The sequence below is a fragment of the Hippopotamus amphibius genome, chromosome 13 (assembly GCF_030028045.1).
Source record: "Hippopotamus amphibius kiboko isolate mHipAmp2 chromosome 13, mHipAmp2.hap2, whole genome shotgun sequence".
NCBI classification, from domain to species: domain Eukaryota; kingdom Metazoa; phylum Chordata; class Mammalia; order Artiodactyla; family Hippopotamidae; genus Hippopotamus; species Hippopotamus amphibius.
This window is the reverse complement of record NC_080198.1, coordinates 99,202,901-99,230,626: the sequence shown is the minus strand read 5'-3', so window position 1 is coordinate 99,230,626 and position 27,726 is coordinate 99,202,901. Positions and strand designations below refer to the sequence as shown.

The 27,726-nt window shown below is 51.7% G+C and overlaps 2 protein-coding genes across 2 annotated transcripts; both read right to left on the bottom strand.

Annotated features, from left to right (window-relative positions):
• Positions 1-247: 247 nt before the first annotated feature.
• BLOC1S4 (biogenesis of lysosomal organelles complex 1 subunit 4) lies at positions 248-2,758 on the bottom strand. Its single transcript, XM_057704657.1, has one exon. It carries the CDS (start codon positions 2,756-2,758, stop codon positions 1,850-1,852), a length of 909 nt encoding a protein of 302 aa, XP_057560640.1. The 3' UTR covers positions 248-1,849.
• Positions 2,759-5,819: 3,061 nt separating this feature from the next.
• Positions 5,820-6,196, bottom strand: LOC130835024 (small ubiquitin-related modifier 1-like). Its single transcript, XM_057706226.1, has one exon. The coding sequence runs from the start codon at positions 6,194-6,196 to the stop codon at positions 5,891-5,893; it is 306 nt and encodes a 101-aa protein (XP_057562209.1). The 3' UTR covers positions 5,820-5,890.
• Between the last annotated feature and the right edge of the window lie 21,530 nt (positions 6,197-27,726).

Sequence of the window (27,726 nt, the reverse complement as noted above, 5' to 3'; positions counted from 1 at the left end):
TGGTGGAGGGACTGGGTTCATTCCCTGGTTGGGGAACTAAGATCCTGCAAGCCATGTGGTGCAGCCAACAACAAAAAAACGAAAAGAAAAAGAAAAAAGTAAGTAAATTGCATATTATTAGCTTTAAAAACTGTTAAACTGGGGACTTCCCTGGCGGTCCAGTGGTTAAAACTCCATACTTCCACTGCTGGGGGCACGGGTTCGATCCCTGGTTGGGAAACTAAGATCCCACATGCTGTGCAGCATGGCCAAAACCCACCCCCAAAAGCAAGAATAAAAAACTGTTAAACTGAATTTCATGTTTTACTGGTTATTATACTTTTAATTTTCTCAACGCAATTTACTTTTTTGTAGGTAATGAAAGCAAACATCTAAACATTATATATTCCTAATTTAAAAAGTTTTACTTTATAGCACACTTATGTTTTCTGGAATTTGGGGTTTCTATTATGCAGATATTAAATCTCACCTTTAACAATTATTCTAACTTTTCATGATCTGTCTTAATTACTACTTTTTAATATTAACCACAAATTAAAAAACCATTTTAGTAATACATGTTATGTAAGGAAGCTATTTTCATATTCAGTGAACATGCCATAGGCATGTACTAATTACCTACAGCAGGTACCCAGTAGTTGCCAAATACTAAATGTAGGTTACTTGTCCTCTCCACTTCTAAATTTCGGAGTTTTTTAATTTGTAATCAGTGAACTACCTGAGTAAAAAATGTAAATGTGTGACACAGAAGGTCCATGAAAGCTAAGGTTGGAGATTACACAATTGGATTTTTCATAATACTCAGCTAAGTGAGAATACACCGACTTTATAAACCTCAAAGATCTGTGATAAATGACAAAAAAAAGCAACTTAAGCTGTATGCTTATTTGAGGTCTACTACCTAAGAGGACCACCTTATACAACCGATTAAAATCAAGATCAAAGCCTGTTGTACCTGCAAGGGTTCTTTAAGAGTCCACGTCGTTAGGGTGAAAGAACAGAATCCTAATGCCAGTCATATCACCACACAAATAGTTGAACTATTCGTTTTGAGAAGAATCTAATGTTGTGAACCTTCTTTATCCCATTCCATCCCATTCCTAAAACCATACATACAACAAGTCTATTTTCAAACAAACAAAAAGGAAATATATAAAGTCTTTTTCGGATGGAAAGCTTTTCCAATAAAATTTAAGTTTTTTTTATTAATATTTAAATTATAAACCAAACGTTGGGAATCTTATACAGACAAGTTTACTATGGACATATTAAGACTGTGAGGTCATACTCGCAAATACAACTTCAGAATGAGTTGCAACAAATCAATACGTTTTCTCAGAAACTGTATAATTTCCTTCGGTTTGCAATCCGTTACGTGGAAAGTTTAACAGAATTTTAAATAATTTACCATCTATCTTGAAAGCAAGCTACAGAAAACGGAATCACTATCAGGATGGAATTAACAAGGCTTTAAAGGCTCAGTATGTTTTCCTTAGAATATACAAATATACGAATCTTGGAAAGCTAACACTGTTAGCTGAGCTGTAAAATCCATAAAAATAACAGTTCTGCCGCAGTGCCCAGGGAAGTTCATTCATTTTGCCTCCCGGGTCCCCCACCCCCAACCCCACCAAGCAGCTTTCAAGTTTCAAGTGTGAACTGGAAGACGCAGAAAATCACACATCCTCCATGAGACGGCGAGGGCAGCGAGAAATCGAGCGCGCAAAGAAAGCAAACGTCACAATCCCACACTCCAGCATCACTCTGCCTAGCGACAGGGGTCCCATCCGACGCGAGGAACCCTCCCGGCCATTTCAGGCCCGTCCTCCGGCAGCGCTGTCCGGCAGGCTCAGGCCTGGGGGCCTCCGCCGCAGCAGGGGAAGTGGTCTTCGGTGCGGAACACCACGGGGGGCTCGTAGCCGGCCTGCTGGGACGCGCCGGCGGGCGCCTTGCCGAAGAAGGAGGGCGCGCGAACGGTGCGCAGCAGCCTGCGGAGCGGGCCGGGCAACGCTCCCAGCTCGGCCTCCGCCCTGGCCACCTGCTCCTCCAGCCTGGCCACGCTGGCGCCGACCATGCCCACGAAGGCCTCCAGCCGGTCGATCCTGCCGTACACCCGCCGCATCTCGGCGGCCTTGGCGTGGATGCGGGGCACGCCCTCGCGGACCACGTGCGAGGAGTCGCCGCGCAGCATGTCCAGCATGCCCACGAACTCGTCCACCCTGGTGAGCAGGGCCTCCAGGCTCGCGTCCAGGGCGCCCACCTCGGGCCGCACGCCCGCGCCGGGCAGCAGGCAGGCGGCGTAGCCCGCGGCGGCGCGGCGCAGCAGCGGCAGGGCCCGGCTCGGCGCGCCCGCCTCCGGGCCCTCGTCCTCCTCCCACGGCCCCGAGGCGCTGCTCTGGCTCTGGGACACGCGGCCGCTGTCCCCGCTCCAGGCCGCACCCTGGGGGTCGGCTTCCTCGGCCGGCGGCGACCCCTCCATGTCCCGCCGACGGCCGGCGCCGCTTCCGGCCTCCGCGCGCGCGCGCGCATGCGCACGCACCGCACCCCGTCCGGCCTCGGCGCGAGCACGTACGCGCGCCCCCCCGCGCGCCCGCCCTTGGTCCGGGCCTCCGCGCGCCCGCGCCCGCGCACCCGTCTCTGCTTCCGGCCTCCGAACGCTCACGCGCGCGCGCGCACGTCTCCGCGTGCAGGTGCTCGCGCTCAGAACCGCTTCTAAAAGTATGAACGTGTAACAGGAATTACGAGAAAGTGTAGGCATCGTAAGTGTACACGTTGATTATGTTTTACATATCCATGCAACCACGTAATCTCTGTCCAGGTCAAGATACAGAACGTGTCCAGGAACCATGACGGCCTCCCCCACTGCTGTCCCTGGTTTCTTCTTGCTGTTCGTAGTTGAATGAAAGAGAAGTGAGATAAGCAACAGCAAGGTCTGTTAAACCTTGGGGGTTTTTTTGTTGTTGTTGTTTTTTCTTCATTTGTTTTGTTGTGGCTGTGCCACTTGTGGAATCGTAGTTTCCCCACCAGAGATAGAACCTGTGCCTCCTGCAATGGAAGGGCAGAGTCCTCACCGCTGGATCGCCAGGCAATTCCTAAACCTTGATATTTTTGATGTCTTAAAATAAAGAGACAAAATTAAGACATGGCTTTATAGCAAAGATCAATCCAGGGCACTGTCAGAAAAAAAAACAAGCAGTTGTGACTATAAAATACCTCTTAATCAATAGTCAATCAAAGAAAGAAATGGAAAATTTATTTGAGCCCACCTGAGGATTATAACACGAGGACAGTCTTTCCGAAAGCTCTGAGAACTGTTCCACCAGTTAGAGGTCAAAGCACAATTACATGGTTTTGAGACAAAGGATTATACAACTAACTAACATATTGACAGTTTACATAGTCCAGAGCTGCACGTGCGCCGCAAATAATGGGTCATCATGACCCCTTACAAGATTGAGAAAGAAAATTGCTTTTTTTTGGGGGGGGGGGCAAGCAGGCACTCCAGTGTCTTCTAAAGGAATCTTTTTAATGTATAATGCAGATGCACAGTGCACACTAAAGATGCATAGTGGCCCAAATAGGCAGAGAGAGAATTGTGTTTAAAATTTTTTTCTTGTCCTGCCCTAAAAGTAATTGTATTTCATCAAACCCCCTCCCTTTTGGTTGCCGAGTTTATTGTTGAATAAGAAAACATCATCTTTGTCTAAAAAATTTCCCCCCATTTTCCAGTTGCTCCATCATTATGGGTTGAATGGAGAAACTTAGAAAACAGAGAGGCAAATGATGTAAAATTAAAAAAAAAAACCTCAAAAAAATCAAAGATGGCAGGTCAAAGTACCATTCAGTCAGAATAACAGCTCTTTAAGGAGATTAAAGATGTGCCTCTCAGAGCCTCTCAATCAAACAGTAAGCTCTTTATATGATTAAAGTCTTGTCCCGGACTTCCTAGGTGGCACAGTGGTTAAGAATCCGCCTGCCAATGCAGGGGACACGGGTTCGAGCCTTGCTCTGGGAAGATTCCACATGCCACAGAGCAACTAAGCCCGTGCGCCACAACTATTGAGCCTGTGCTCTAGAGCCCGTGAGCCACAACTATTGAGCCCATGTGCTGCAACTATTGAAGCCTACGCCCCTAGCGCCCATGCTCTGCAACTACAATGAGCAGCCTGCGCACCACAATGAAGAGTAGCCCCCGCTCACAGCAACTAAAGAAAGCCTGTGTGCAGCAAGGAAGACCCAATGCAGCCAATAAATTAAATAAATAAATAAATTTATATATAAAAAAAAGGACAGGGAAAAAAAAAAGCCTTATCCCTTGGCATTATTAGCAGGAGCCCAATGTAGAAATGGACTTATCTCAAAGGGGTTTGAAGGTGGGCTTTTTGTCTAATAGAGTGAACCCCAATGAGATTCACAGGAAACCTACAAAGTGTTTTAAGACAATTATATCAGAAGAAACATTGCAGCTTGGACTAGGAGGGACAGAGAGGTACAAAATGAAAGGCCTTTGGACACCCCACCCCCACCCCAAATTTCTAGAAGCATGAAGCAGGCAGAGAAAATTTCTCATCTGTAAATACATACTATCTTTCATGAAGAAGGAAGAATGACTCAAAGGGTGGAACCAAGAGCCCAGATGATAGAGCTGAGAGCCATGGAGAATTATTCCTAGACTTTGAGACTGAATGGCAGAATTACTATGCACCAGTGACTCCTTTGTGCCTCCCATTTTGCCCCTTATTTGAACAGGGATGTTTGTAATGGTTATCCTATGCCTGTCCCACAATTGTATATTGGATGTATGGGGTCTGATAACTTGTCTCTAGTTTTAAAGTTCTACAGATCAAATAGAGCTGTAGTCTAGGTGCTGGATTTAAGAAACTACAACCATGATGATTTATCCACATCTGACCTAATTTAGAGAGCAAAATTCTAGACTTGGAGATGATGGTACAATAGGATGTAACTTTTGGGGACCTTGTGTAGGGGTGTGCTTTTCGTGTTGGAGGGACATGAATCATGAGTGGCCAGAGAGCAGACTGTGGTAGCCAGCCTTCAAGATGACCCCCAACGATCTCCACCTCTTGTTCACACTCTTGTGTGTGGTTTTTTTGTTTTTTTGTTTTTTTTTACAAATATTTTGTTTATTTTAATGAAGCTGGTACAGACAATGTCCATTTAAAACCCATATCCAAGGCCCAAAAGTACAAATAAAGTCAAAAAGAGCCGTGTTCTGTTGTATACACTTCTGCATGAATAAGTTTAACTGCTAATGAAAATTAGAAATTTTCTGGGATCTTCTGACAAGATTTTTCTTTCATCTTAAAATGCTTTCTCTTCAGTGAAGCCATCTTTGGAGTTAGTCATTATTCTCACCACCTCTGTCATTTTGACTCCAGCCTGATATTCCTCTTCTTTTGGTCCAGACCCTCATAGTTTAAAAGTAGCTTCAAGTTAAGCAAAGGTCATTTTTCCACAGTTCAGTTCTCTGAAAAACTTCCATCTCCCACTGAAAGTCACAGTCCAGGAGTGAAGCAATCACATGCTAGAACTGCAGGGCCAATTGGAAAGTCATTATGAACACTCGCATCAGTCAATCTTATTTATCACAAGCCTGGAAATGCACAGTCCTGGAAAAAGCGGCCTCTCTGTGCACACATGTAATTTTTAAAAAGGAGAGGGCGATATGAAGGGGGCTGAGGTTTGATCACCAAAAATCAGCACAATGAAAACAAACAACAATGAATAATGGGCACTAGAATTCCAATTACCAGATGTTTTAAAGAGATGGGGTGCCAGTTTTCAATTGTTTTGAACACCACATTACAAAAGAACTATTTTTAAAAATAAAAAAGGATTAAGGGAAAAGAAAAAAAAATAAAAAGAATATCTAAACCGTTGAATGACCCCCTGTTTGTTCCTGATAAACTTCAATCACATCTTCTTCCTCCATTCCCAGTTCTTTTGGAGTGTGATGATCATCAATTCTCTGACCTTCAAAGAGAAACCTGAGTGGATTCATGGGAACTCCCTGTCTTTGACAGTATGATTCTTTGAGTTTCTTGAGATGTGTCGTCATTTTCACTTTGAAGTGAATCTCACTGCTATCCTGTCCGATGACTTTGAGTTTAATATATTCTCCTTCCTTCTTATCCCCCATGTCCTCAGTTGAAGGTTTTGCCTCCTGGTCAGACATGGTGACGGTGGCTTCCCCCGGGGTCTCCGCACAGCAGCGGCCTCAGGTAGGCAGAACCTCGCTCCGGGGTTTACAAATCCGTCTCCCTTCCCCACAGCACAACCTCCTTCCTGTTGAGTATGTCCTGGACATAGTGGCTTGTTCATAATAAATAGAAAAAGGCAGAAGTGACGGTGTGTGACTTAGGGATTAGGTCATAAGAGGAGGTATGTTATTGCTACCAACCAGGATTCTTAGCCTCCTTAATCAATATAAATTGATAAGAGGCCAGACAAGAAATTCAGGCTGTATGAAGGCTCCTGCTCCAGCAGGAGGAAATGAGAACGAGAGACATGTTCCCTTGCTCGCTCCCTGAGGTGCAGCCCGGGTGAGCTTGTTCCTTATGTGGGGTGAGCGTAGGGTGTGTCCGGGGGTTGGGCCAGAGAGGTGGCTTAGGTGGTTTGCCCACCCCTTAGGTGGTGGTGTATGCAGGCGGCATGCCCAGTACCCTGCTTTTGCTCCCACTCTTCAGAAGTGGCAGCTGGGTTTTTGGTCTTTTTGTATCTTGTTGTCTATAATTTGCCTCAACTTTGCATGCACATGGTTATTTTTAGTCCCTTATAGTTTCTTTGTATTTTGTTGCTGGAGGAGATGTTTGTCCAAGTGCAAACGCTGCAGCAAAGGGTCTCAGGTCCCAGCCTATCTCATTATCTCTTTTTCTCAAATCACTTGCTTGGACTTCTTGTGGACATTTTGGAGAAACCTACATAGCAAGGAACTGAGGCCTTTTACCAACAGCCAGCAAGACAAGCCTCCTTCCGATAACCCCAGGAAGCAGATCCTCCAGCCCCTCTGAAGCCCAGAGATGACTGCAGACCCAACTGATCTCTTGACTGCAGCTTTTTTTAAAAAATAAATTTATTTATTTATTTATTTAATTTATTTTTTGGCTGCATTGGGTTTTCGTTGCTGCACACGGGCTTTGCTGAGAGTGGAGGCTACTCTTCGTTGTGGTACGTGGGCTTCTCATTGTAGTGGCTTCTCTTGTTGTGGAGCATGGGCTGTAGGCGTGTGGGCTTCAGTAGTTGTGGCACATGGGCTCAATAGTTGTGGCTTAGGGGCTTTAGAGCACAGGCTCAATAGTTGTGGTGCATGGGATTAGTTGCTCTGTGGCATATGGAATCTTTCCAGACCAGGCCTTGAACCCGTGTCCCCTGCATTCGCAGGTGGATTCTTAACCACTGCGCCACCAGGGAAGTCCTTGACTGCAGCTTAAGTAAATGTGCTGAGCTGAAACTGTGAGATAATAAATATCTGTTGTTTTAAGCTGCTGAATTTGGGGGTAATCTGTTATGCAGCAACAGATAATTAATCTACCTTTGAAGGAATATACTACAATTTATTTGTTTTACTTACTCTCTGGTTGATGAACATTTATGTTGTTTTAGCTTTAGAGCTACTATAGTAAAGCTGCTATGAATATTCTTCTGTATATTGTTTTGTGGACACATGTGCTCAGAATCTCTTGAGTGTTAACCAAGGCATCAAATCTGCTAGATCATAGGGTTGGTATATGTTTAGTCTTAGTAGTCACTGCCAGGTAGTCTTTCAAAGTTGTACCAATGTACATTCGTATTGTTATGAACTGAATGTATGCATCTCCCCCAAATCATGTTGAAGCTCTATATATATATATAAAAAAAAAATTTTTTTTTTTTTAAATTTTTGGCTGTGTTGGGTCTTCATTCCTGCACACGGGCTTTCTCTAGTTGCGGCCAGCGAGGGCTACTCTTCATTGTGGTGTGTGGGCTTTTCATTGCAGTGGTTTCTCTTGTTGCAGAGCATGGGCTCTAGGTGTGTGGGCTTCAGTAGTTGTCATACGAGGGATGAATAGTTATGGCTCATGGGCTTAGTTTCTCCGAGGCATGTGGGACCTTCCTGGACCAGGGATTGAACCCGTGTCCCCTGCATTGGCAGGCAGATCCTTAACCACTGCGCCACCAGGGAAGTCCAAAAATTGAGGTTAAATGAGGTCATAACAGTGGAGTGCTGATCTGATAGGGTTAAGGTTCTTGTAAGAAGAGACGTCACAGCTCACTGCTCTCTCCCTTCCCACCCCACCCCTACCTGTACACACACAAAAAGGTCATGTAAGGACTGCAGCAAGAATGTGGCCATCTGTAAGTCAGGAAGAGAGATCTCACCAGAAACTGAATATCCTGTCACCTTGATTATGGACTTCTAGCTTTCAGAACTGTGAGGGGGCAGGGGAAAGTCTGTGGTTTAGGCCCCCCAGTCTGTGGTGTTTCGTCGTCTGAGCTGACTGAGACTCCCATTGAGAATGTATGAGCGTTCCAGATGCTCCACGTCTTCCCCAGTACTTGGTATTGTCACATTTTACATTTTAGCCATTCTAGTGGATGTACTACGTTATCTCATTGTGGTTTTAATTTGCATTTCCCTGTGGAATCATGAAATTGAGCACATTTTTATATACTTTTTGGCTATTTGGATATTCCCTTTTGTGAAGTGCCAGCTTAAGTCTTTCCCCCTTTTAAAAAAATGAGTTATTTGTCTTTTGCTCATTGATCTGTAGAAGTTCTCAATATAGTTTGAATATGAGTTCTTTGTCAGAAATACCTATTGAAATGTCTTCTCCACTCTGCGATATGCCTTTTCACTCTCTTCATAGTGTCTTTTGATGAATAGAAGTTCGTAATTTTAATAAAGTCCTATTTACCAAACCAGGAAAGTTTGGGGAGCGAAAGGGGACACTGTTGACAGTCACATCAGGACAGGAGATGTGAAATCTTGGGTAAGCCATATCCTGTGATTATTACGGGCCACGTGGATCATAGTATGACTCCTAAGGATCATAGGTCTAATGCCCACCCTAGGGTGATAGGTGGAGATTGAAACCCAGAGAGATGTGTTCAGGTTAATCAACTTCTCCAAGGCCAACGAGCAAGTAACTGGAGGGACTAGGACCTGTTTCTGGGTTTGTCTGACTCCAAAACCTTTGGCATCAAATATCTCCATAAACTGACTTGTAACACTGCTGAAACTCCCACCACTCACATCTGCCGGTGGGTTGGTATTTGCAAAACACTGTCGTGCGCTCGTCTGTCTTATGCCTCTTCCCACTGACAGATGTTCAGGCTGGGACCAGTCGTCTTTATTTATCAGCCTGGAAAACTGAAGCCCTGATCTGTGGCACTCGTGTGCGCAGGATCCCTCCAAATCGATACTGGTATAGCAAGCCCAGAAACAGCCTGGAGATAGACTCCATTCAGTCCACAGTGCATGCTACGGGTGGTCATAAAATTTTGTTTGATGAATATTAAAGCAGCATTTACTGAGCCCCTGCTGTTTTTCAGGCCCTGTGGGTAGGGGGTCTCAGGGGTGACCAAGACCAGAAGCTGCCCACATGGAGCTTGCCACTAGGAAGAGGGGCTTCTATTTTAGGGAAGAAGGCCTTCTCCCTTTTTTTTTTTTTTTTTTGATATGGACCATTTTTAAAGTTTTTATTGAATTTGTTACAATATTGCTTCTGTGGGGTTTTTTTTGTTGTTGTTGTTGTTTTTAGTGTTTTGGTTTTTTGGCCCCAAGGTATGTGGAACCTTAGCTCCCCGATCAGGGATCAAATATGCACCTCCTGCTTTGGAAGGTGAAGTCTCAACCACTGGGCCACCAGGGAAGTCCCAAGAAGGCCTTCTCTTTAATACATGCCCTGAGGTCCTGCATGCAGCCAGGCTGCCAGGAGAGGCCGAGGACAGAGGTGAATCAGCAGTGGCCCTTCATCTTGGGTTGCTTGCAGTCTGGTGAAGAGAGACTGATCTCAGCGAGGCAGCAGTGAGGGGTGGTGTGAAGTGAGATCTTAGTTCCCTGCCCAGGAAATGGACCTGGGTAGCCTGGATGAAAACCAGGAATCCTGGCCACCAGACCAGCAAGGGCGAGAGGCTAGAGGCTATGTTTCCCTGGCTCTTGCCCCCAGTGAAAAATGCATTTCTCATGGAGGCTAAAACTGTAAAAGCAGGTACAAAGTTTATTATTAGAGATATAGCACAACAACAAGTGGGAGAGCTCACAGAGAAACAGTTCGTTTAGTTAAGACAGAAGCGAGGCAGAGATGCACACCCGGAAAGAAAGGGTGTGGGCATCCCCCCTAATGAGGAGGCATGCCATAAGGAGGCAGTTAAATCATTTACATAGGGCAGGTCTTCCAGGTCTTTGTTTACCTTTGCCCAATTATCTGGCTTCTTCCTCCACACCTGACCTGTCCTAGGACCTTCCCCATCACGTGTGTGCAACTTTTTTCCAAGATGGATTTCAGCCCAGAGGCTTATGGGAAAGCCTTACCATGACATATTATGGGGTGGTGCCTCCTCCTTTTTGACCTCCAAGGAGCCTTTCTGTGCATGTGTCATGTCTCCCTTGTCCCAAGGATGGGGAGTGTGTGACCTCTTGCTCTCTTAACAAAGTGTAGCCCCTCTCTGTCCCTGCCATAAAAGTGTCCAGTGTCTGGTTATTTACCTTATTCTTGTTGGGGTTTCTTATATCAAAGTGCAGATATCAAAATACAGGCAGGAGTCCAGTCATACATTTGTAGTCCCGAAGCCTGTTTGTCTCTTGCCTCAAGAAATGTAAACAGGGGGCTGGTAATGAATGTCCAGCCTGGAGCTCATCTTCTTCTCTGCCTCATGAGATGTAAACAGGAGGGCAGTTGTAAATGCCTAGCCTGGAGCCCAGCCACGTCCTACCTCAAGACCAAGAAACTACTGACCAGACAACCCAAGGCAGTGAGTGAGAAATCTCTGAGAACCTAAGTAGGAGAGTGAGGGGTGGGGAGTTGAGAGGAAAGGGCCGTGTTCCCATCCGTGGGTTTTGACTTAAGGGCTCTGTCACAGAAGAGGGAGCATGTGCGGTAGTTAAGAGCAGGGACTGTGGACCCAAATAGCTCTGGGTTCAAATTCTGACTGTGAATGAAAAATGTTGCCTGTGTCAAGTACAAATTGGTTGAATTTATGACCATGAGGGGCCCTGTCAACTATAAACTGGCACCGGCCATGGGCGCGTGCCGTCCACCTCTACAAGGATGGAACCACACGTGCTGCTGCAGCCGCTGACCTTCCACAACCCCTGAAGGGAATTCAGGGTGGAGACCAGGGATGAGGCACTCTGTGCTTTGGAAAAATGGGGGAACAGGTCTCCAGATAGATGTTTTCAGGAGCTGATATTTTGAGCCAATCTTTGCACCTCCTCACCTCTGGAAAAGCACTAAATCCCTGCATGGTGACGTCTGCTCCTCGTGACGAGCAGAAACCCCCTACAAAAACATGTGTTTGATTGCCTGTACTCCTCCTTCACCAAGATGACACATATACTGACCTTCCCCCTACCTCTTCGGAGCAGTTTCTCAGAGCTATCTGGGATGCTGTCTCCCAGGCTGCAGTCTTCATTTTGCCCCAAATAAAACTTAACTCACGACTCTCACGTTGTGCATTTTTTTAAGGCCAACACCTGCCATATCAGTAACCAATGAATGTTGCAGCCATCAAAATCACATTACAGGGACTTCCTAGGTGGTGCAGGGGTTAAGAATCCACTTGCAAATGCAGGGGACACAGGTTCGATCCCTGCCCCAGGAGGATACCACATGCCGCAGAGCAACTAAGTCCGTGCGCCACAACTCTTGAGCCCATGTACCACAACTACTGAAGCCTGCGTGCCTAGAGCCCATGCTCTGCAACAAGAGAAGCCACCACAATGAGGAGCCCACACACCACAATGAAGAATAGCCCCCGCTTGTGGCAACTAGAGAAAGCCCGTGCGCAGCAATGAAGACCCAATGCAGCCAAAAATAGATAAATGAGTAAATAAATTTATTAAAAAAAAAAGATCACATTACGACTGCCAAGGCCATCTGGCAGTCAGCCACAGCAGTCACCCGCCAACAGTGCACCCCAAGGAGACTGAGGATGAGAAAACACAGGATACTGGCCCCAGAGAGCCGAGGTGCATATCAAAGGAATGATTTCAGTGAGCCCAGACTTTGTATCTTCCCATACACAGAAAAGTGCTAAATTCCTTAACTTGAGATGTGTGGTTTTCTTTAGTTAACAGTAATCTTTTGATGTTCGACTATCTGGTCTTTGTTGTAAAAACTCCTATATATCCTGGCTGTTCCCTTACCTCTTTGGAGCAGCCTTGAGGCGGGAGATAGATGGGTTCCAGGCTGGACATTTATTATCAGCCTCCTGTTTACATTTCCTGAGGCAGGAGGCAAGTGGGCTCTGGGCTACACATTTATGACCAGGCTCCTGTCTGCACTTCGAGACGGAAATACCAACAGGAGCAGGGAAAACAGCCAGACACGTTAAGATAACAGGGGACTTCCTTGGTGGTCCAGTCGTAAGGAATCTGCCTTCCAATGCAGGGGATGCGGGTTCGATCCCTGGTTGGGGAACTAAGATCCCACACGCCGTGGGGCAGCAAAGCCCGCACGCCACAACTACTGAGCCTGCACGTCTCAACTAGAGAGCCCACATGCCCTGGTGTGCGATAGGTCATCCTGTGGGCACCTGGGACAGTGGAGGGACTTGGAGGGAGAGGAGGGAAGCAGGTGCCGAAGCCCCCAGCGAGCGAGCGATAAGAGAGAGAGGGCTGGGCTTTGACAAGAGGGAGGCAGGGAGCCCTGGAGAGAAGAGGGGAGATGGGCTCCGGGATGGGCGAGGAAGCTGTGGAGGAGAGCGGCGCCTTAGGCCACCTCCTGCTCTGCACAGAGAGGAGGACAGGCTGACAGGCCTGGAGAGGTTAATCCTGAGTTCGGGCCGGGCCCAGTGCACGAGGCGGGTGACTTGGTGTGCTCAGCCGGGCGTTACCAGGCCCGGCAGGCGGTCACAGCGCCCACAGCACCCGGCCTTCCCGAGAAGGTGAGGCTGCGCCACCCTGGCTCGGGGACTTGGGGCAGAGCTGAGCCGAGGAGCAGTTCCGCAGATCAGCAGCGGGAGGCTCCGGCGATGCCCCGAGGGCCAGGAGAGCCGACAGCTTAGGCGGCTGCTTCTGCTGGAAACAAGCAGACAGAACTGGGGGGGTTCATCTGGGAAATGGCTGCTGCTTGTTTTCCCAAGCTTGATAATGGAGAAACAGCGGACTTGGGTTAAATTTTTTTTTTTTTTTTAAAGTCTGGTAGCAACCCAAGTGTCCATCGACAGATGAATGGAAGAGTGGAGTGTGGTCTGCTCACCCAACGGGCTGTTCCTCAGCCTTCAAAGGGAAGGAATCCTGACACATGCCACGCCGCAGATCAACCTTGAAGACACTATCCTGAGTGAAATGGACCAGTCACAAAAAAGACAAATCCAGCACGATTCCACGTTCGTGAGGTCCCTGGAGTCGTCACATCCATAGAGATGGAAAGTGGAGTGGTGGGCGTCGGGGTGGGGGTGCTGTGTCTAACAGGGACAGTTTCAGTTTTGCAAGAGGACAAGTTTTGGAGGTTGGTTGCATGACAATATGAATATACTGAACGATATTGAAGTGTTCGTGTTCTTAGCAATAGTTCAGATGGTAAATTTTGTGTGTTTTTTACCACGATAAAAAATTCTCCTTTGACCTGGTAATCCTAGGTTAACAATGGAATTCATTTCTGGGAAATTGTCTGAGCTTAAGACGAAGCTTTGTGTATGGAAATATTAACTGTAGCATACTTTTAAAAATAAGAGAACTGTATCTTTAATAGTGAGCAAATGTGGCTACACTCATGCTGGTCAATTCCTTGCAGCCGTCAAAACACGCTGCTTGGACCGCACTCTGGGTGGTGGTCAGGTCACCCACGAGCAACTGTGTTGCGCAGTGAGAGGAAGGGAACAATGGATGTCCACACAGACTGGGGGCCGCCCGCTTTAGACTTGACTTTTACCACCTCTTCTTCCTGGGCCAAGAATCATGGCATTGCAGAAATAATAGTTTAAAAAATAAAAGGCAGCTCCTGGAAAAAAACACATGCTGGTTGGACAGGGCTTTTGCTTCATGACAACCTGGATGCCAGATAGCCCCCCGCCGCCACAGGGGGCTGTGAACTCCAGAGAGGGGACTGCAGACTTCACCTGGAGGAACGGGGCGCTCTGATCCTGCTCAGAGGACCCTGGGCAGGACCACGGGAGGCCGGGATCTGCTCTCCAAACCAGACGTGATCTCCTGGTTGGATGAGGGGGAACAGCCGTGATGGGATGAAAAGAATTCCAGGGCAGCAGGGGCAGCTATGGGATCTGCACTTGCTGGGAAAAGAATCTTCACAGCAGGACATTGTGATGGAGACCATCCTGTGAGGTGAAAGACTGACAGAGATGGGCCCTGTTGTCGCATGAGGAGAGGCCGGGAATTGTAAGGATGGAGAAGCCCCAGGAAGGACACTTGAAGGAAGTGGTGTGACGCTGCTTTCCTATTTGAGTGGCTTGGGTTCTTAGTTGGAAAGCACAGAAACCTGCCCTGGGTGGTGATTCAGAAAGGAGTACCCCCCCCCCCCCTTCTAGGTACTAAGGAGTCCAGAATGACCAAGAGACCTGGAGAACAGTGTTCAGGGCTGCATAGCTGGAAACCTCTCCTACCACCACGCTGCAAAACCCGCGAGGTCCCCGCACCTAGGGCTCAGCTTCTGCAGGCTCTGCCTGCCCCAACACAAGTAAGCTGGGCCACGTGCCATTCACAGGATGGAGTGGCGACTAACTGGTGATGCAGCAAGAAAAAAGGAAAAACACAGTTTCTACTGTGGTCCACACTTTCAGCTCCTGCACATCGTACTAATTTGACTTTTCATGCTTTAGTGAAATGTGTGTACCTGCTCCTTTCTGACCTAAGGCAACTCCCCCTCTTCCAAACACGTGTGCCACCCCTTCCCCAGCGAAGGGTCTGCCGAAGCCTCAGGTCAAGGAGTCCACCACCAAGTCCAGGATCTCTCTGTGATGCCCGTTTCTGCTGTGGTGAAAATGTCTTCAAATATTAAGAAGAAGCTTCAACTGCTGGGTATTTAAAAAAAAAAAAAAGAAAAAGAAAGATGGGAGTCTCAAAATCAGGGTAGATTACTGACCTAATACTCAAGAGCTCACTTGGGTCACTGGTTGCTTTCTAAAGACAGTTTCATAAAACTGTAAACACACTCATGTGGGCAGTTGTTCACTGGTGATTCTTATCCTCAGCTGTAATTAATTTCTTCTCTGTTGTGTTTTATGGTCTTGGTGGCCAAAAAAAAAGAATTGTATTGTACCATCAATATGTTACTTGAAAAAACATGTTTGGAGAGATGCAGGGGCCAGGGTTTGATGAGTGGCCACATGACTGACTGGATGGATGGATGGATGGATGGATGGATGTGGGTACCACGCTCCTCCCTTGGGTCCAGTACTGGGTGGTGCTTACTTTGTGGTGATGAAGAAGCAAAAGCAGGGACTGTGCCTCTGCCATCAGGCTGGCACACGGTGGGCACTCCACTCAGGAAATGGCCCGTGAATGGATTCTGTCGTTTTCATCTCCACTGGGCAGGCAGCGAGCGTTAGGTGACACATCAGCGAACTTTGTTGTGTATGTAGCCGTGCTGTGAGGAGATGGTGCCAAGGTCTGAGGAGACCGTTTCTCTGAGACCCGCATCATTTCGTGAGGATTTTATTAATCAGAGGGCCATCAGCAGGCTCAGCCCAGGGAAGTAATTATCACCACGGGCTTTCTGGAAGCCAGTGGCCTGATCCCTGCCCCCGCCCCCTTCAGGAATCTGGGTCTGCAGGGCCCCTGTTGAAGTCTCCCTGCTCCACGTGCCCGTGCCCAGCTATGGGGAGCGGCCGCAAATGCCGGGAACTGGCCGACGTCCACCTCGGAGCCTCCGCCAGCGTCCAGGTCCTTGGGCAGGTCGTCCGCGGCATCCGTGTCATTTCCCGTCCAGAGGGGACGGGTCCAGCAGCAGCGACGCGTGTGCCGGTGCGGGGCGTGGCCTCAGCCGAGTTTGCGCCACCTTTGCTGCACGCGGGCCTGATGCCAGGACCAGGCACGCGGCGCCCCTGAAAGAACACTCGGACTCTGAGCCGCGGTGAGCGGGCCCAGCGTCTGTGACTTCACAGGAGCTAACCTACGGTTTCTTTTTAGGCCGAACTTGAACTGTGTTATGCTCTGCAGAAGGGAGTATGTATTTTACTGTTATCTTTTGAAGGGGATTGTCTTTGGATTGTATAATAGGCTTTATTTTTTACTAAAGAATGTTTTTAAAAATTTTTTTGCGGCTGAGCCTTGTGGCTCGCGGGATCTGAGTTCCCCAATCAGGGATGGAACCCAGGCCCTCGGCAGGGAACGCGCCGAGTCCCAACCACTGGCCACCAGGGAATTCCCCAATATGCTTTAAAATGATTATTCCCTGAAAATGTAGCCACTCAATCCTCTGTCCTTTGTGTACCACCGGCTCTGTGGCTGTTACTTTATTAAAGTTCTTTGCATCACGTTTATTGAACACCCGTCTCCTGCCGGCACCAAACTAGCTGCTTTACACACACCTCCACTCAACCGCCAGGCAAGGAAAATGCATCACCCCAGGTACCAGAGAAGAAAATGAGGCCCAGAAGGCTCAAGATACCTTCAGAGGGGTGGAGACCAGGCCTGAGGGGACAGAAGTCCTGTTCTCCCCGCGGCTCAGGCACCCAGCTCGGGCCCCAGGGCCCAGCTGTTTGAGAGGCTGGGTGGGGGCCTCTGAGAGCGGGCTCGCGGGACGTGCGTGGGAGAGCGCTGTCCTCAGGGAAGGACCACGCAGCACCGCAGTGCAGATCCGAAAAGCAGCAGCAGGGGGCGCTGACGACCCACATTCGACAGTAAACAAACCGGTGTGTCCAAGCAGCAGGGTACCTGGGAAGGAGGCTCAGGGAGTCTGCAGCTGGACAGCCAGCAGTGTGGAGGAAGCTCCGACGGCCAGGCGCTGGGCTGGGCGCAAGGCCCGGGCACTGCTGAGCCTGGAGCGTCTCCAGCTTCCCTGGGCTTCAGCACCAGCTGCAGGCCTGGCTTGATGAAGGGCCTGAGCCCCCGAAGTTTTCCAGTTTCCCGGTGATTCTGATGTAACCCAAGTCTGAGAACCCCTGGTTCATCCACTCGTTCTCAGAATGTGTTCCTGGGATCCCCTGAATGGTGCAGGGTGTTCAGTGAGCACCAGAGTTTGAGAATGCATGCTATAATATTGAGTTCAAAAAGAAATTAAATTGCATGTAAATTAGAAGTTCACTCACATCCACGTTAGCATGGCAAGTTGGGAAGAAGACCGGAAGGGAGGGGGAGTCTGTGTTGGGGGGATTTTTTTCCCCTCTACATTGCTGTATGTTTACATTTTTCTACCACAAACACATTTGTAATGGAGAAAAATCTTCATGGCATTCGCATATAGAGAAAGAGGAACCGAACATGCTGGAGTGCTCAGTGTCTTTGAAGGGACTCTTCAGGCTGAAAGCCTCAGGCTTTCATTTGCAAGATTCAGCTTAGCCCCCTTAGGGGGCTGGTAGGTGAAATCTGGGGGGCAGGGGGAGCGGTGAAGAAGGGGCCTGAGGGTGAAGAGCAGGGAGGAGGAGGGAAGTGAGGGAAGGCGAGGGGTGGGGAGGAGGGAGAGGAGGGAGAGGGGAGGTGGCGGAGGGCAGCCCTCGGTTCAGAGGTCCCTGCGGAGGCCCCCTGTGGGCCTCCAGGCCCCATGGCTCCGGGCAGACAAGTGCCAGGATGGGGCCTCCTCCCGTCCTTATTCCTGCCAGTCTCACCAGCACCTGGCAACGTGGGCCCGGGAACCAGGGATCTGGAGAGGCAGGCGGCAGGCAGGTGGTGGGGCAGGGAGCCCCGGGGAAAGACCAGCACACCCGCCCCGCAGAGGCCCTGGCTTCCATCCCTGTGCCCCCCGCCCCCCACTCGGGTTCCCACTCCTCTCTGCCACGCGGCCCCTGCAGAGGAAGAATCCTGGTCGCCGGTGAGTTGGGGCTCCAGCTCCACGTGTCAGGGATCAGCCTGGCCCCAGCCCCTCCCTGCTCAGAAGCTCCTGGGGCAGCAGGTCCAGGCCGCGGCTCGCTGGCCTCCCCTTCCTGCGCCGGCTCTTTGAGTGCAGCGGGGTCTTGGCCCTTCCTGTCCCTTCTGCCTTTCACGCCCTGCTCTTTTTCCTGCCCCCACCATTACCCCTGTCCCCCCACCAAGCCTGTCCTGCCCCAGGTGGAGCCCCCAGCCTGTCCCTAGGCCCTCACTTGCAGGGAGCCCGGAATCTCCTCCATGAGCACCTGCAGCTCTCCCTTGGTCAGGGTCCCGTTGCTGCTCTTGGCACCTGAGAACGGGGCAGAGACACTGATGGTCATGCCCATGGCTGTGTCCAGGTCTGCCCTGGTGCTGGGTCCGGACCCACCTTCCTGCTGGGGGCTGTGGCCCAGGAAATGTCCCTCCGGAGACCTCTCGGCATTTCAAGAGGCCCAGCCTCGTATCAACACAGGACAAACAGGGCCAGACCGTCCAACAAACCCTGCGCCTTCCCATCCTGTCTTGCTCAGTGCTCATGAAACCCACGCAACATCCTGTCTGGAACCTTCCCCAGCCCAGGTCGGGTATGGGCCACCCTGGTGCGCCCATGCTTTACTGTGCTTCCCTGTGTCTTGTGGTCGTCACTGAATTACAGTGGCGTCCCCTGCCCTGGGGGACCAGTGGGGTCTCTGGGGTAAGTGGGTGTCTGGTGCTGAGTGAGGAGGGAGTGGCCCTGTCCGTGTAGAGATGGGGTGGGCCTGGCACTCAGTGGGCGGACGTGAGAAAAGGTTGTTTGAGCGAAAGCACATTGCGTGAACACAGTTAAGCTCATGTAGCCCGCTTTTCAGAGCACCTGGGTCATTCAGTGGACCAGCTTACACCCCAGCCACGCTCCCCAAGCCCATGGCACTTGCAGGTGTTAGACAAGTGGAGCCTCCTCTGGGCCTCTGCGTGTCAGGAGTGCGCTGATCCCAGGGTCTAGGTCAGGTTTGCACCCTTCCCCCCTCTCCCCAGGGTCTAGGTCAGGTTTGCACACTTGCCCTCTCTCCTCACGGTCTAGGTCAGGTTTGCACCCTTCCTCTCTCCCCAGGGTCTAGGTCAGGTTTTCACTCTTCCCCCTCTCCCCAAGGTCAAGGTCAGGTTTGCACCCTTGCCCTCTCTCCCCACAGTCTAGGTCAGGTTTGCACCCTTCCTCTCTCCCCAGGGTCTAGGTCAGGTTTTCACTCTTCCCCCCCTCCCCAAGGTCAAGGTCAGGTTTGCACCCTTCCTCTCTCCCCAGGGTCTAGGTCAGGTTTTCACTCTTCCCCCCCTCCCCAAGGTCAAGGTCAGGTTTGCACCCTTGCCCTCTCTCCCCAGGGTCTAGGTCAGGTTTGCACCCTTCCCCTCTCCCCAGGGTCTAGGTCAGGTTTGCACCCTTCCCCTCTCTCCCCACGGTCTAGGTCAGGTTTGCACCCTTCCCCTCTCCGCAGGGTCTAGGTCAGGTTTGCATCCTTCCCCTCTCCGCAGGGTCTAGGTCAGGTTTGCATCCTTCCCCTCTCCCCAGGGTCTAGGTCAGGTTTGCACCCTTGCCCTCTCTCCCCAGGGTCTAGGTCAGGTTTGCACCCTTGCCCTCTCTCCCCAGGGTCTAGGTCAGGTTTGCACCCTTCCCCTCTCCCCAGGGTCTAGGTCAGGTTTGCACCCTTCCCTTCTCCGCAGGGTCTAGGTCAGGTTTGCACGCTTCCCCAGGGCTGGGCACTGAAGGTGGAGGTGGAGGTGGAGGTGGAGGAAGAGCCCGGACAGAACCTGGAGGTCGGGGTGGCGGGGAGAGGAACTCAGGCGATGTGGACCATGGGCTCAGCACCAGCTGGAACGGCACAGGGTTCTCCCGTGGACGCGCCGCCTTTTTCCAGGTCTCCTGCAAGGCAGGCTCGGTGTGGCCCTGCTGGTGATCATCTGGGGAGCAGGGAAAGGTCAGCCCCACTCACCTTGGTGCTGGGCACTTAATTCCCTCTCAGGACCGGATTCTCAGGAGGGCGGACCTCCCAAAGGAGTGCATTAGCTGGGGACCTGGCCAGCACAACAGGAGCAGGGCGCTTACCCCACAGCGAAGCCCCTTCATTCACTTTAAGCGTCATGACTGTGGCGGCAGGACAAGGACATCAGGTGGGAGCTCCTCCCCCACCCCCGAAGTGTCAGCAACCACAGGGGGGGCCCCAGCTGGAGTAACTCACCAGGAAGCCCTGTAAGAATGGGTGCCGGCCCCAGGAACCCCTCCTCAGGGGCAGGCCCGCAGTTCCAAGAAAGGGTTATAGGGGACGCCCTGTGTCAGAGGGCCCAGGAGAGAAAATATTCTGATGCTCGTTAAGATGGAAGGATGACTCTTCAGGACTGTGGCAATCGGGGAGAGAGACCAGGCTCAACTCCGAATACGACGGGGACAGCTGGGCGTTTATAGCCAAGGAGCAGAGCAAGGGGTCAGTGGGTGGAAAACTACTTGCAGGAGATGGCGAGTGTTGGTGGGGGGTATCTTGCTAAAGGCAGGCCCACGACCTACACATCAAAGGTGGGGGATGAGGAACCTGGTCATATAACAAGAGTCAAGAGTCAAGAGTCAGGAGATGACTTGGTGATTCTCGCGTGGAAGGAAAATCAAAATGGAGTTGGTGGTGCTCAGAGTCTCAGAAATGGAGCCAGAAAGCCACTGAGGAAGCGTGACTCACGCACATCTCAGCCTGGGTGGAATCTGACCTTTTGACCACTTATCGCCCTAAAGGAGTCATCCAGAGCACCTGCCAGGAACTCAAGATACGTATCTGAAACTTGCGCTAAAATAACTCCTGAAATAACTCTACCTACGGGGCCCTCACCCTAAAACAGCTTGTAACTCCCTAAGGGCAAGTGTTCCCTGACTTCTGCCAAGCACTTTTAACCACCCGTGGCCTTTGCCTTATAAACCCCTGACTCTCCCTTTCCCGGAACACATTTTAGTTTTACCTGAATCTGTGTCTCCTGAATTGCAATTCTTAAGACTCCAAATAAACTTTTTTCTTATTTGCAGCCTTCCGCATTTTTTTTAAAAAATCTTGGTTCACATTTGTTACAGCTGGGCTAGGCAGGTCCTGAGGATGAGGCCACAGCGTTAAAGAGGGCTCAGAAGGGGACTTCCCTGATGGCACAAGGGTTAAGACTCAGTGCTCCCAACGCAGGGGGCCCGGGTTCGATCCCTGGTCAGGGAACTAGATCTCACATACATGCTGCAACTAAGAGTTTGCCTGCCGCAACTAAGGATCCTGCCTGCAACTAAGACCCAGCGCAGCCAAATAAATAAATAAATATTAAAAAAAAAAAAGAGGACTCAGAGGACCCTGACTAAAGTTTGGTCAAGGAGAGAGTCTGGCAGACTCAGAGGACGGCTCTCTGACCTGTTGGGCCCAGACACGGGACAGAAGAGGCCCGGCCTGTGGCAGTCCCCATGGTGACAGGACAGCCCGTGGCAGCCGAGAGGCAGGCCAGTGCCTGCACAGGTCTGACCCACAGCAGCACAGTCGCAGCCCACATTCCCACCTCTTTAAAAAAAAGCATGCTTTTCCCATACACGTGGTTATGAATATGTGTTTTTTCCAAAGTTTTGTTTTCAAACTTACTGCAAGAGCCAAAGCAGGCCCATGCAAAGACCCCTCTTGGTGGAGATCTTTGTAGGGATTAGAAGTGAAAGTGGTTACATCACCACTGTCAGCGTGAACACAAATAGGAAAGAGCGCCCAGCTAAGGATCACTAAACGCCTGACCTCTGCCAGCAGACCGTCTCTCTGTGGGTAGACAACTAACTTCACAGAGCACGTCTTAACTGTATTAAAAATTTAGGAGAAATTGCATTTATCTGGAAAGCAGTTTCTTCCCCAAAGGAGGTTGTGAATTACATCATGCAGAAGGACCTTTCGGTCCCTGGCCAGGTCAGGGGCATTTTTCTTCCCGCCCTCCAGGCGTGGGCACCCAAAGTCTCCTTTGCAGCAGTGAGATTCTGTGGGGTCCGCGGGTAATAGCAGCAAAGAAGCAGGACAGGGAGTGGGAGACGTTGGGAAGGATGTTTCCTGCGGGCTCCAGCATGGATCTTCTGAACACGCTGATCTGGGAAAGAAAAGTGCTCCTGCCTCAGCACAAATGCCCCCCCCACACACACAATTCACGCTCCCCCATAATCATCTATTTATTTATTCATGGTGGCCTAGGGGTCTTCGTTGTGGCGGGTGGGATATTTCACTGCGGCCTGTGGAATTCTCTCTAGTTGTGGCCTGTGGGCCTTTTCTTCTCTAATTGTGGCACGTGGGCTCCAGGGCACGTGGGCTCCAGAGCGCGTAGGCTCTTGTAGTTTGCGGTACGAGGGCTCCCTAGTTGAGGCTCAGTAGCTGTGGCGTGTGGGCTTAGTTGCCCTGCAGCACGCGGGATCTTACTTTCCCGACCAGAGACTGAACCCGTGTCCCCTGCATTGCAGGACAGATTCTTTACCACTGGACCACCAGGGAATGCCCCCCATAATCATCTTAACGTTGGTGTTATGTGGTCAGGAGTCGAGGAAACAGAGACGTTTACTCTCACCCCGGGCCACGTGCCTCCAGGCTTCCCCTGCAAGCTCCTGGCTCTTGGTCACCCACTGCTCACTGGCACTGCCCACCTGGCTGACCTAGACATCTGGGCACTGGGCCCGATCTCAGGTGGCCTGGGCCTGCAGCGGCTTCAAATAGGAATTTTGGTTCCGCGGCAGAGATTAAAGTCAGGCCACAGCACTGAGTGCTGAATCCTAGCCACTAGACCACCAGAGACAGTGGCCAGTGACAAGGCTCTGGCCAGGCGGTTTTTGTAGAAATGAATTTCCACAAAGAGATGTAAAGTAGTGAAACACATAGTGTTTATGAGGAGGAAAGCAGCACATGTGAATAAACTGACACAGGCGGGCTGAGCTGTGCCCTCGCGGTAGTCTGCATCCGTTTTACGGGGCATTTCTTCCGGGTCTGCAATCATCCTGCCCTGCCCGGCTCTCAGTCCATATTTGGTTCCTCTCAGGGTCCTCCCCGCGTGCGCACATCTCTTAGCCAAGATGGGTTCTAGTGCACAGGCCTGTGGGAAGGCTGACATCACCTACTATGGGGTGGCGTCCCCTCCCTTTTTGACCCCCAAGGAGCCTTTCTGTGCATGTGTAGTTGGGAGGGTCTCCTTGACCTCGAGAATGAGAAACACGCGGTCTCTTTATCTCTTGTCTGGGCGGGCTCAGCTCCTCTTTGCTCCTGCCGTCATCTTCAACTTGGAGCATCTGTCCACAGGGGACAGACTCCAGCTGCTCAGCCTGGGGCCCATCCAACTCCTGCCTCAGGCCCCACCCCTGCCCCCCCATCTGGTATCTAGAGGTCCGATGAGGGAGGCCGGGGAAAGAGGAGCCACTGAAAGACAAAGGGCCCTGGGTAATCCCCATCCCACCAGGAGCTCAGAACGCGCCCCCCGCTTCTGCCAACGGGCAGGCAGGCAGGGAATGTCTCCTGTGGGTCCAGCCCTGTGGTGGGGTTGGGAGGGTCTGGCAAAGCCACAGTGTGTGGCGGGGCAGGCCAGGTGCGCCTGCTGCGGGAACAGCCGTCTGTCCTCTGGAGCCTGGGTCAGATGAGAGGCTCTGAGAAGGACATCTGTGCTCAGCAAACGCGCTCAAAGGCCCCACGCGTGGCCCCAGGTCAGCACAGCACCCAGCAAGCACAGGCCCCACGCTGGTCCGGCAAGTGCATGTGTTACCCAGGCCCCTGGGCTGGGCTGGGGGGTGCACGATTAGAGAGCCTCAGACTCTGACTCCAGGGGCTCCCCAGCCAGAGAGCAGGTGGCAACTGAAGGAGGGGAGAAGCAGAGAGGTGCGGGGAACCCGGGCCACAAGCAGCACCTGAAGGATGAAGCGGAGTTTGGAGAGGGAAGTGGGCTCGGGGGAGACGGAGCTGTGGGGCGTGGGGCGGCGAAGCAGCAGAGGCACGGAGAGCCGGAGAGCCGATACTCTGGGGACGTGGAAGGTTGGGGTGGGCTGGAGGCCAGGTAGGGGGTACCGATCAGGAAAGGCCCTGCAGGACTGTAGCCTCGCAGCCCAGCCACAGCAGAGCTCCTGGGTGAATTTAAAGGCCAGCTGTCTGGGCCGGGCTGGCCCAAAGCCTCCCAGGTGACCCTGCAGTGCCGTCAGCTTAAGACCAGTGGTCTGGAGGGTTTTCAGCTGGGGACACGTGGTTGGTTGCCCTTTTGAGGCCCGCTTGGCAGCTGATGTGAGACACGGGATGAGGATGGTGAGGCTGGAGGCAGGGAGGCCAGTGAGAAGGTTGCACAGTAAGGAGCCTGCCAGCCATGCCCCGTTCAGGGTCCTGCAGCCACCTGCCCAAAGGATGTCCGGGAGCTGTGGAAGCCTCAGCAGGGGGCAGAAAAGAGAAGGAAAAGGAGGGGGTCTCTCCATCTATTGCAACCTCCATACTTTGCAGGAAGGAAATGAGGCTCAGAGCAAGGACACGGGGGCACAGGCTCAGGCCCCCTGACTCCTCTCCACTCTCAGGACACAAACAGCTCTGGGATCAAACTGGGGTAATCCCTGATAACATCTCCTCCTTGATGAGGGAGGAGGTTGAGAGAGCTGAGGAAATGAGTCTCTTGGGGACAAGGTGAATGTTGGGGTCACGGACCACGGGGCTGTGTGGGGGTTGGGGTTGGGGGGGGGGGTTCGTCTGACCCTGGGCACACAGCTCCCGGGGAAGGCACAGTGAGCTGAGCCCTGGGCCCGAGGGTGGTCACTAGCAAACCTTTCTCCAGGCTAGAAAGCTAGACGACTCTGTCCCCCAGCCCCCCTCATAGCTGGGAGGCCCTCGCACCACTGTTCTGGTCAAATGATGGTTCCTTGAGGACTGTGGGAGGTGGCCTTCTGCATTTTTCCTTCCTAAAACCTGGAAGTGGTATCTGGAGAAGCAGCAGGTAAGTTACAACCACATGGATGAGGCTATAATGGAGTCTTGCTTGTGCTGAAGACCATTCCAAACAGGTTGTAAGAGTCCCTGGGGCCGCTGGAACAAGTCACCACAAACTGGGTGGCTCAAAACAACAGAAATCTGTTTCCCGCAGCCATAATTGGAAAGCCATAATTCCAAAATCAAGGTGTCGGCAGAGCTGGTCCCTTTTTGGGGCCTCAGAGGGGAATCTGTTCCATGTCTCTGTGCTGGCTTCTGTGGAGCTCGAGGGCTTGCATTTGCTCAGCTCCAATTTCTGCTTGCCATCACGGGGCCTCCCCTTGCTTGGTGTGTCTCTGTGTCTCTTTTCAGGACACCACTCATATTGGATTAAGGGTCCATTCCAGCATGACCTTACTACATCTGCAGTGACCCTATTTCCAAATAAGATCACATTCAGAGGTTCTGGGAAGGCATGAATTTGGGGGGACACTTATTCAACCCAGTGCGCTGGTGCGGGGCTTGGTCACACAGCCCAGCCGCTTGACAGTAATGCCCTGAAGTGGTCGTGCTAGGTTGTCTTCAGTTGTGTTCCAGCCTCTGTCTTTTACTTGCTCTGTGACACTTTGGGCAAGCTCTGTAACGTGGATCAACTTTCACTGAAGTAGTAACAGAAACCATCACCCCTCAGTGACGGGGAGAAGACTCCAAGGGGCATAAGATGCAGGATAGCTGCAGCCGAGCACGGCCAGCCGCTGGCAGGGTGCCAGGAGCCTGCGCACTCGGAATGAGCGCTCCTTCCCTCTCTCCCCTCTGCCCTCCACGTTTCCCAGCTGCCTGCTCTGGACAAGATGCTCTAAGGCAGACCTGTGCCCAAACATGGAGAAGTAATGACAGGACAGAGTGATAGGTGACGCACCAGATGCCCAAGGGAGCCCCGAAGAGGGGCTAACCCAGACAGGTCAGGACAGCTTCTGGAGGTGGTGCTTAAGATGAGGCTTGTTTAGACCAGTGGTCTTCAAAGGCCAGCAGCATCTGTGTCCCCTGAATTAGAAACCCTGGGGGCAGGGCCCCCAGCCACAAGGGAGGCTGGGAACCGGAGGACAAACCTTCTGGTGTGTGCCCTGGTGTGAGAACCACCCGCCTGGACAAAGGGAGTGATCCTCACCAGAGGCGCTAGCCTGTGCCAAGGACCGGAGCTGGGCCAGCGTGGCGCGGACGCAGGCTGCAGCAGCCCATGGCCGCAGTGGCCAGGATGCGGCTCAGAATGGAAGGTGGGCGAGGCTGCCAGGTGGTCTGGAGACCTGGGTGAGGAATTTGTTTTACCTAAAGCTGGAAGTCTGCAATTCTGGCCCCCGCGGACTGAGTTTGGTAACGGCAGTGAAATACTAAGTGCTGGCAAAGGGCCTTGATGGAGACAAAAGCCCACCCTCTTGGTGAGGACGCAGGTTGGACGGTGGCCTCCCACCATCTCTGTGGGCCTGGAGTTGCACGTTCTGCAGACCCCAGGGCGCAGGCCTCACCGTGTTCCTCCAGGTGGCTGCTGCCAGCGGATCCTCCTGACACAGCAGCGCGAATTCCACCCCATGACCTTCGTGTAGAGCAGAAGCACGCGGGGCTCCCGGGAAGTGCCCGCGAGGCGGTGGGACGGGGCTCCTGCGCATGCGTGCAGGGCGGGGAGCCCGAGGTCTACCTGGCCCTGTCCCCACTGGGCCACTGACCTGCTGAGCGACCCTGAGTCCCTTCTCCCCTGTAGGACTACTCTCTTCATCTGTAAAATGAGGGGTTCAGGTTAGACTCCTCCAGGACTCTGACCTCTCGAAGCCTGCCTTCTCAAGCAGAGGGGCCCATGGTCCTTGGCGAGCATGGTGCCCATGCGGGGTGTACTAGAACACCTGGGATTTTAGAAATATTTCTATTTAGACAGAGAAACTCACATGAACTTCTAAGCTGAAACAGCGGCCCCGATGGTGAACAGCTTTTCCCATCTGCCAGGCCTACTCAGCTGGTTCCTGGCAAGACCGTCCTCGCCAGCCCCGCCAGCCAGCCATGACTGGGGCCCTGACCTGTGTGAATTCATCTCCGGGGTCCCCTCCCCTGGCTGGACCTTGGGTGACTAGAGGGGAGGCCCATTTGAGGACAGGGAGGAAGAAGGGCTGGGAGGCGGAGGGAGAGAGGCTGTGACCTCCTGACGTCCTGCACTTGCTGCCTCTCCCCTCCGCTGCACTTCCGAGGCCTGCCAGGGCTGAGCGTCAGACTCTGGGCCAAGCCCTCTGGTGTGAGGTGAACGGAGCCGAGGCCCAGGGCTCTGCCTTTCCTGGCTGGTGACCTCTGTGAGCCCATTTTGTCCTCTGTGGGATGGGGTGAAGTATCACCCCAAGAGCTATAGGGAGGAGTGACGGTGTCCCTCAGCCACAGGCTGCCCGCTGACAGCTGTGATGGTCAGTTATCTGTCAACCTGGCTAGACTAGGGGGCCAAGCTGTTTGGCCAAACACCAGCCTAGGTGTTGCTGTGAAGGTATTTTTAGATGTGATTAACATTTAAATCAGTGGGCTCTGGGTAAAGCAGGTGACCCTCACAACAGGGTGGGCCTCACTAGAAAAGACTGGTGC

Bases quoted from the DNA above. Each gene is read 5' to 3' on its own strand.
- LOC130835024 (XM_057706226.1), bottom strand. From the start codon at position 6,196: ATGTCTGACCAGGAGGCAAAACCTTCAACTGAGGACATGGGGGATAAG.
- BLOC1S4 (XM_057704657.1), bottom strand. From the start codon at position 2,758: ATGCCTACACTTTCTCGTAATTCCTGTTACACGTTCATACTTTTAGAA.